A 9,793-nucleotide genomic window follows, 5' to 3' on the forward strand; every position below is an offset into this window, starting at 1 on the left:
AAGACACTAGAGGTTTTCTAACTCCAAGCTCTCTAAGATTCCAAACTCCAAAAATCCATCCTAGGGAAAAAGACTCTAAAAGGGTCTAACCCAAAACTTCCTAAAGTCTAAACCTCCAATGTTCATCCTTAGCCATAACCACTAAAAGAATTTGATTCAAATAGGAAAGCATTAACTATTACCCAAAGGATACTAAGAGATCCTACTACACAAGTTTAATCATAAAGTCATACCTCTTGAAATAACTTGCTAAGACTTTTCAAATGGGCTACTACGCGAAACCTCCTCAAAAGCTATCTACCAAAATCTCTTTTGTCACAAAATCCTACCCAAATGACCACTAATCAAGTGCCTCTCCTCTCATTTGGAGTGGGGTAGAAATCACAAAGCTCTCCAACAAGAAAGTTGTATACAACCCCTCGTTGTAAAGCTTTCATAAAAAAAAACGTCGTATAAAAGCCTTTAAAACAAAACCACTAGACACAAATCGGCTTGCAAAAGAAAGCTTTCGACCATAAAACCATTCATAAACACTCTCAAAGACATTTTACAAGATGACTAAGAATACCCATCATTAAGAGAAAAGACATATGAATACTCTTAAGCATGTCACAAACCATTCCAAAATAAGATTAAGAAACCTCTCCAATATAAACCAACCATCTCATATTCGAATAACCATTTTAATGAATAAGATCGCCATAAAACAAAGATAAAGCATGAATCTACAAGAGTACCAACTCAACCTTAAAATTCATGAAAGCTTTTAACACTTTTCTAAATATTACTTTGCAAAAGGGTTATGAGTAGTTACTATTATTCTCTTCCAAACCAAAACACCTAACAACCTTTGTTAAGGAAAAGCATAGGAAAATTATCTAACTCTTCTCATGCAAGACTATAAAATGCAATAAAATATGGAAAACCCTTCAATTGAGATTCATGATGTCAATATCATTCTTGAAGCACTAACACTTCCTTTCACATACTACACTTACATGAATAGAACCAAGAAAAGTCACTAACTCCTTTTTATATTGAGTGAGTATTAACAAAGTGTAGTTACATAATGAACCTCTCATTTGCTTATGGTACTAAGGATGCCAATATCTCATTTTTCTTTTTCAAATAGCTTGGAGCATAAAACAGTAAGAAATCTACATGTAATTCGCCTTCAAAACCATTTGGAACTCAAAATAATAAGGAAGCTGCATAAGACATGTTACAAAAATAGTTCGGCACCTCAAAACCAATGAAAAATTGCATATACTTGTTTCCCACAACAATTCGGGACCTTAAAACAAGCAAAATCTGCACTTACCTTTCACAAAACCGGTGAGAAAAAGCTTACAAAAACTGTAGGAAATTTCACCGCAAAGCAATGACAAACCTATCCAAATGTCTTAGGAGTTTTGTGTAAAAACAGCCATAATACTTCTAAAATATGTACTCATTTTCTACCCAAAACAGTAGGAAAAGTCACACAAAAGCAGTAGGGAACCTCACAAATAAACAATGAAAGCTTCACCCAAATATCGTAGGATTTCTCATGTACAATAGCCATAAAATCTCAAATTCTGCACTTATTTGAATATTTGCACGATACTAAAATATCGTTCTTTCTTAGCTTTAAACGATTCATACTTCTCTTACAAATATCAACTAAAAAAAAAGTCGTGGCGGAATGTAGGCTTAGAATAATTATACACCTTTGTTCTAACTTTCTCCAACCATTCGTGAAATTTTGTGAATAGAACTAATATAAGGCCTAACCATCCATGATTGTCCAATAGCTACCAAACACAACAAACTTTCATAAATACTATAAAACTTTCATGGAACCCTCATAGTTTGAACGATCACCTTCTAAGGTAGACTTTGCCTTTACTCATGCCTACATATGTACTAATATGACAATCACAAAAGCACTCGTTGAGAAACTTTAATGCAACCATCAAGTATTTTCATGTAGTAGAAGTTTTATTTTAAGCAAGGACATGTCGTAGCTTTATGTTGTTTCACAAACTATGAAATATTGCATTGCATGATATAAACTATAGATGTTCCAAATAGCATGAACTAACGCATGAGCCTTAAGAAGATATTAACCAACAACTCTTCTGAAACAATCCATCATTTTTTTTCTTTAGGAAAATTAAAACTCCATTTTTTCTATAATAAAAAGAAATCTAACAACATTAGCTAACACGAATTGACAATAGATGCATCACCAAACTACTAGCAACAAGCTATAATGAAGATATAATCATTCTCATAATCCATGTGGAGATCATTTTAGAAAAAAAAGTTATTGTTCCAACAGACATTTAAAACATCAAGTTAGCAATCAAGGCTAAATGCTAATCCGTTGTAGCTTACTCCCAAAGGAAAAGGTTTTAATCCTTGACACTTACATAAGATCTACGCATGGAGATAAAGATGCGATATGTTAGCTTAAACTTGTCATCAACTCAAATTTAAGAAAAGAGCTCAACAAAGCTCACCACAAACATAACAATGGCAAAAGCATTTTAAACACTAAGCCTTCTATTAGAGAAACTATGAAGAAGGTTTTCCAAGCATGACAATGTTTAAACTTACAAAGGACAATATAAAGGAAAGTTCATCTAGCATTTAGTTACACCTCATGAGTATCCAATTATAAGCCATCAAAACTGTCTTAAAGGAATCTTACCAAACACCTTATATGCATAATTTAGTGAAGAAGGAAAATGGTCTTTTCAAATTTTGCCATCAATCACACCTAAGGCTTCTAAAATTATGTGATATAACTCAAGCATAAATTTCACATGCTAGTGGCTCATTCCCAAATGATATAACTACAAAGTATATCAAAACTCCACAAATAACAAGGATGCAAGTTTTTTTTTTTAGGAAAATCACGTAGCACAAACTATTCACTTTTATAAAATAAAGTTTGCTCTAAATAAATCCACACATTATGAATGAGAACATGTGGAATCTTCATATCTAAATATGATTAACTAACATTTGGTTAAGTGGCTTCAAATGCAAACTCAAGCTTCATAGATTGCCAACCCGATATCACAATTTTCTTTAAAGACATTTCAACAAACACTTGATGTGCATGACTTTGATAGGAGATCAAGATGGTTTCTCCTATATTTGCAAAGCTCACACCTAAATTCTAAGTCATACAGCATGAAGTAAAAGTAAGTACCCATACTAATTTGCCATTCTAAAAAAAGATAAACACATTAGAGGAAAATAAATCCTCACATGATTCTCAAAGCCAACAATACCAAATATCATGAAATCTAATATGGAGAATGAATACATTTATTTAGAAATCAAATGAACTAATGGTGTGATGACATACACACCATAAGAGTCCAATCCATACTTCATTCTTAGTTAAAATAAACTTCACATGAACACAACTTGTTATCAACTAACTCATCCATAAGATCTTAGATTAACATTTGAAGAAATGCTGGAAACCAAGGTAAAGGAAGAAGACTAAGAGGGAGAAAAGGAAGACAAGTGAAAGAAGAAACAGACTAAGAAAAAGAAGGAGGAGGAGAAGAAGAAAACAACCGACGAAGAAGAGAGAAGGAAGAAATACTCACATAGATGATTCCGGTCAGTCCAAGTGTCGGTCCTTGAGCACGAATAGCGACGGGAGTAGAGGCTCAGATATAGGCCGATTGTGAGCAGGGGAGTCGGGGACGTTGGCTGCCGTCGGGTTCAGACCTGGCGCGCGGACGAGCTTCGGGCGTGCGAAGCTAAGAGCGAGGGGGAAGCTCGGCAGCTACTAGGTCTCCGTGAACGAGGGAGACGCGAGAGCGGCGTCGGTCAAGGCTCACGAACGGAGTGAGGCCGAGAGGGAGATCTGCTCGGCTCTTCTGGACTTGTGCGAAATCCAAAGAGAGAGGGAGCGGGGGTCGAGAGGGAGTTGGGCGAGTGGCTACCGTCGGGATCGGTCTCCCCTAGCTCACGCGAGGGAGGGAGAGGGCGACCGGAGCTGGTTTCATCTAGGGCTTCCTCCAGCCAGCCCCCCGTGAGACTCAGAGAGCGAGAGAGAGCGAATCGGGTCTCACGCCACTGAATACTGCGCAACGGTCGACTTTTGATTTGGAAAAATCTGAGCCGTTGAATTTGATTACCGGATTTAGAAATTGATTCAAATGAAAGCAAAAGTCAATTGGAATTTATTCAAAATTAATTTGGGCTAATTTGAATTAGGTTTGGATGTGGATTTGACTCAAATTGACTTGATTAAATAGGATCGAGTCTAATTAAAATCAATCTGGATCGATTCGAGTTTGAATTGGGCTCGACGAAGTCTAATTAAGCCGATCGATGTTGCTCGTGATTGCTTGAGCGAAAATCGAGGTCAACAAGTGCGTCTAGAGGAACTAAAATGCTCGGGGATGTTAGCCACTGAACGGGCAGTTGGAGAAGTAACCGTCCAGTTTTGAATGCGTATGCGATTTAGAGAACGACATGTGCTTGGAGTGAAACGCCTGGCTGTGCGTTGGTGATTATGTCGAAAGTGAAACGCCCTGGCTGCGGTAGCTTTCGAGATGTTGCGGCGGGGATGAATTCGATCGGCCGCAGAATGAAAGGGTTTATGTGTCTGTGCGAAACTCTGGTAATGTGAAACGCATGGCTGTGGTAATTTAGTAAATGTTAGAATAAGTATTATATACTAATTGGAAGTGACGTTTTGAATTTACTTGATATTTGATTTAGCTTTAATTTTTAGGCCTGAGCAACTTTTAATGTTTTGTTTTTTAACTGCATGCGAATTAATATTTTATACGAATTGGCAGTGACGTTTTGAATTTACTTGATATTTGTTTTTGAGGTGATGTGAACTGGCTTTAAAAGCACGACAGTGAATAAATGTTTTGGAGAAAGTGAAAAATAAAAGAATTTGAAGAGTTATAAATGAACGCTGTAGATTAATTTAAACTTTAGAAATAAAAGGCCAAGATTTGCTATGGGTGAAGTCCCAAGCCACTTTTATATAGTAGTATAGATGTATTCACCATTGAACAATTCACATTCATCTATTGGTATAGAGAAGGGTATAATTATTTACGGGGACCTAATCAAATTTTTATCAGTTCCTTGGCCACTATATATTTTTATGTAGTTTGAATCTTGTTATACCACAATACTCAAGAAAATCATTAGATTTTATGGTCGTCTCTCCTAGCATCTCTAATTCAAATTTAGCTAATGCACAATCTCCATTTAAGAAAAATAATGTAGAATCAATTCCTTTGTTGCCTAAAGCTCTCTTGAAGGTTATCCATAATGTTAATTAGAACCATCATAGGTTGATGAGCTACTCAAAATTTACATCTTTAAAACATCATGATAGATATGATCCCAAGTGCAAGACATACTAGTACTATAGCTAAGATTTTTCTTATTGTGCATTGTTTCTATGATGTATCTTGTATTTCCAATATTTTTTGTCACTTCAACACAATTTGGATGAATGCTATAAATATACATGATTATTATTATTTTATTTGAAATAAAATATATATAGTGTAAAGCTCAATGATGATTATAATGGTCAGCAGTAAGTGAGGGTAGTCATGGCCCCAAACCCTAAATGAAATTTGATGCGGAGCATCTTAACTAAAGATTATCTTAGGAATAGTATATCATTTGTTGCATGTTTTCTAGAACTTTCGAGTAATTTTTATTGTGAGGAAGAGATAAGATATATGAAATATATTTTTAAATGATCAATTACCTACATCAAAATTTATTTTATTTGGCTACAAAATAAGGCCTAGAAATTTCTATTACGCGATCGTCAAACATCTCCCTCTCTCTCTTTAATTGGCTATAGATTCATGCAACTAATGAGTTGTACTAGAAATACCAGCTTTCCTGCAATCCTTCAGATTTCTTTTTACTCACGATTATGGTGATGGTCTCGGGCGAAGCTGAACGTACACAACCCCCAACAAATTATGAAAGGTCCCTTCATATTGTTATTCATCAAGGAAAGAATACAATTTAGATGAAATGAAGAATAGAAATTTTGGTGTTGTATATAGGGGTGTCAACTTTTGACCCGACCCGAAAATTCGATCCGGATCCGACCCGAAAAATTCGGGTTGGACCCGACCCGTTTATCCCACCCGTTTGATAAACGGGTCGGGTTCGGGTTCACAGATTTGACCTGTTTAATAAACGGGTCGGGTTCGGGTTGACCCGGCGGGTTGACGGGTCAACCCGGCAACCCGTTTATTTTAAAAATTTTGAATTTCCAAGCTGCACCGCGTGCCGAATCGCTGCCCGCCTGCCGCGTGCCGAACCGCCGAACCCTGGGACGCGCGTCTCCTCTGCCGCGCAAACCCTCGCAGCCTCGTCGCGTACCGCGCGAACCCTCGCGGCCTCGTCGGGTGCGGCGAACCCTCGCGTGCAGCCGAATTCAACTTTGTTGGAACTAATAATACTTCATCATGATGATGTTGATCAAATTCAAATGAACATATAGAAAAGCCTCTCCTACTTCACTTCCAACCATTCATTACTAGTAATCCTCTGTCAAATATCGAGGCAAAGTACAAACGAGTAATATGTTTAAATTAGAGGCCTACCCTATATCTTTAAAATATCATCATATTAGAAGCCCTACCTCTTTAAAATATCATCATATTGAGAAATTATTAGGTACGGAGTGCAGACGGGGTGAGAACCGTCTGCACAGACACAGAGTACCGAGCGGTACTCAGCGGTACCGAGTGGCACCGAACGGTACCGAACACTGTTTTATACTAGTGTGCAGACGGTTCTCCCGTCCGCACTCCGTACCTAATAATTTCTCCATCATATTAGAAGCCCTACCTCTTTAAAATATCATGATAGATATAATCCCGAGTGCAAGACATACTATAGCTGAGATTTTTTTTTTTTTTTTTTTTTTTCTTATTGTGCATTGGTTCTATGATATCTTGTATTTCTTATCATTTTTGTTTCTTTAACACAATTTGGAAGAATGATATAAATATATGTGATTATTATTATTTTATTTGAAATAAAATATATGTAGTATAAAGTTCAATGATGATTATAATGATCATCAGTAAATAAGGGTGATCATGGCTGCAAATCCTAAATGAATTTTGATGCGGAGTACTTTAACTGAAGATTGTCTTAGGAATAGTATATCACTTGTTGCATGTTTTCTAAAATGTTCGAGTAATTTTTATTGTGTGGAAGAGATGAGATATATGAAATATATTTTTGAAATGATTATTACCTGCATCAAAATTTATTTTATTTGACTAGAAACAAAATCATAAATACAAAACTAATTATTAAAGTCTAACCTTTTTCTCTCTCTTTCTCTGTTGGCTATAGATTCATGCAACTAATGAGTTGTACCAGAAAGATCAGCTGTCCTGCAATCCTTCAGATTTCTTTTTACTCACGATTATGGTGATGGTCTCGGGCGAAGCTGAACGTACACAACCCCCAACAAATTATGAAAGGTCCCTTCATATTGTTATTCGTCAAGGAAAGAATACAATTCAGATGAAATGAAGTACAGAAATTTTGGTGCTGTATACATATGAAATAAATTCATTTATGATGTCAGAATTCGGTGATCTTGGACTCATTGGATTTATCTCGTTGAGCCGCTCAATTCGACTATAAGTCTGTCATGATTGGAAATTGTTTTGTCATCCAATTTATGATTTGAACCTTGTAAATGTTAGGTCTTTTATTTGGATCCATTTGGGCTCAAATTCGGACAAATTTGATGTCTTTAGGTTTTGTCTTTTTGAGACGTTCTGTTGGACAATAAGTTCACAAAAATCAAAGCTAAGATAGTACCGAATTTAATTTTAAAAATTTTTGTGCACCTACCATTATTTTCAAAATGATATAGTTGCATGAGTTTTCTTTCTTTGATTTTTTTCTCTTGCATATAATTTTTCGCCTTTCAAAAAATAACCCAATCATTATTTAAATCACACACTTAATACTCTAACTAACAATCAAAATTAATAAATTTAAACACAAAACCAAGCCGTTAATCACATCAATAAACAAATTAAATTATGGTAGCATTGCTAATCATACACCTACCATTTTTTTCTCCCATTTTAAAGAAATATAATAGACTTTGAAAAATCTCACCACTATCGCCATCACACTCCTTTATTTTGAAACCTAAAAGCCAAAATATGACAGAAATCAAAAGCTTAAAAGCTTAACGTGGCCTCCCACTTAATTGTTAGGCATGGCGTCTTTCTTAAGCCACTCTAATTATCAATTTAACAGTGTGGAACTATCAATCCTTCTTCCCTAATCACTCTTCCTCCCTTCACCTCCTTTATATAGGGCTCCCCTCTTCTTTCTCTTTCCACAACTTCAGACATACCTTCTCTCTCCCTCTCTCTCTGAATTAAGGTAAGAAATGGCAAAGCTTATTTTTGCAACACTGGGTGCAATTTTCTTCATGTGTTTGGCTAAGCTTGGCACAGCCACAGTGTACAATGTTGGCGATACATCCGGTTGGGATACTGGTGTAGATTATTCAAGCTGGGCAAGTGGGAAGACCTTCGCTGCTGGAGATAGTCTTGGTAACTCTTTTTTTAGTTGCAGCTCCTCTTGATCTTTACATGAGTTTAATCTTCCTTCTTCATGGCAGTCTTCGCCTACGGGTCTGGAGCGCACACAGTGAACGAAGTGTCGGCAAATGATTACCAGTCATGTTCCACAAGCAACTATCTCAGCACCGACTCCAGCGGCTCGACAACGATCACTCTCAAGACCGCCGGTACCCATTACTTCGTCTGCGGAGTCCCCGGCCATTGCATCGGCGGCATGAAGCTCGCCGTCACAGTCGGCGGCACCTCTTCTTCAACCGGTTCCTCCGCCACGCCTTCCACCCCCTCCACCACCACCACCGGCTACCACTATTCCGCCGCCATCAAAACACAGATTCCTGCGGCGGTGGCCGGATTGCTGATGATCATAATGGGTCGTCTTCTTTGAGATTGGTGAAGTCAGGGTGGAGACAGTGCTCGCGCTCTCATCATCGTGATCAGGAGTTAGTAGAAATTTGACGGCTTAGATCAGTTAGATGTTATCTCTTGATTTTCCTCTTCTTTTTTAGATAGATTGTTGGTGCATGATTTGTGTTGAAATTATATTAATTAGTGGATCTTTAATTTGTGTTAACAATTTAATTACCAGCTTTTTAGTCATGAGATGTCATAATTGAGTGCTTATTTAATTTGTCGGATCCAATAATGATTTCGTTTGGAACGGCTTTCTTACTGCTGCTTAGCAGCATTTTAGTATAAAGATTAAAAATTTTGTATTAAAAAGCTGTTTTAAGAAGCAGTAAGAAAGTCGACCCAAACAAAGCCAATGTCTCATTATTTCTTCTCTAATTATTTTAATTAGCAATTGGATTATGGAGGGAATATGTTCTAATAGCTGTTAGTTCCTTTGCTTTTCTCTTTTCTTTTTTAAAGGCATGTGGTTGCAGTACTGACTGTGGTGGGTAACAGAATCAGAATTAATTAGAAGATAATGAGCTATTTTTAATAAATAAATAAAAAGATTAATTAAGAAGAAAGTTAGTTAGTCGATCACCACTAAGTAGCTATTATTGATTTGTTTTAAGTGTTTGGTAATGTGTTCTTTTTGATTGATTTGCACTCTTTGTGTGACTCTATACGTGAGATGATTAAAAACGACCGTTGGATGTTTGTTAGGAAATAAGTAATTAAGTTAAGTTAATAAAAAAAAGCAGCTTAGG

At 36.6% G+C, this 9,793-nt stretch overlaps 1 protein-coding gene across 1 annotated transcript; it reads left to right on the top strand.

Annotated features, from left to right (window-relative positions):
• Positions 1-8,376: 8,376 nt before the first annotated feature.
• LOC110092400 (blue copper protein) lies at positions 8,377-9,262 on the top strand. The gene is made up of 2 exons (XM_020816928.2): positions 8,377-8,606; positions 8,675-9,262. The coding sequence occupies exons 1-2, from the start codon at positions 8,441-8,443 to the stop codon at positions 9,019-9,021; spliced, it is 513 nt and encodes a 170-aa protein (XP_020672587.1). The 5' UTR covers positions 8,377-8,440; the 3' UTR covers positions 9,022-9,262.
• The last annotated feature ends 531 nt before the right edge of the window (positions 9,263-9,793 follow it).

This window comes from Dendrobium catenatum, unplaced genomic scaffold (genome assembly GCF_001605985.2).
Source record: "Dendrobium catenatum unplaced genomic scaffold, ASM160598v2 fragScaff_scaffold_1067, whole genome shotgun sequence".
Taxonomy (NCBI): domain Eukaryota; kingdom Viridiplantae; phylum Streptophyta; class Magnoliopsida; order Asparagales; family Orchidaceae; genus Dendrobium; species Dendrobium catenatum.

What these genes read in the sequence shown, in the direction of transcription:
- LOC110092400 (XM_020816928.2), top strand. Translation starts at nt 8,441, where the DNA reads ATGGCAAAGCTTATTTTTGCAACACTGGGTGCAATTTTCTTCATGTGT. An exon ending in CGCTGCTGGAGATAGTCTTG is followed by an intron (nt 8,607 to 8,674) that starts GTAACTCTTTTT and finishes TCTTCATGGCAG; the next exon opens with TCTTCGCCTACGGGTCTGGA.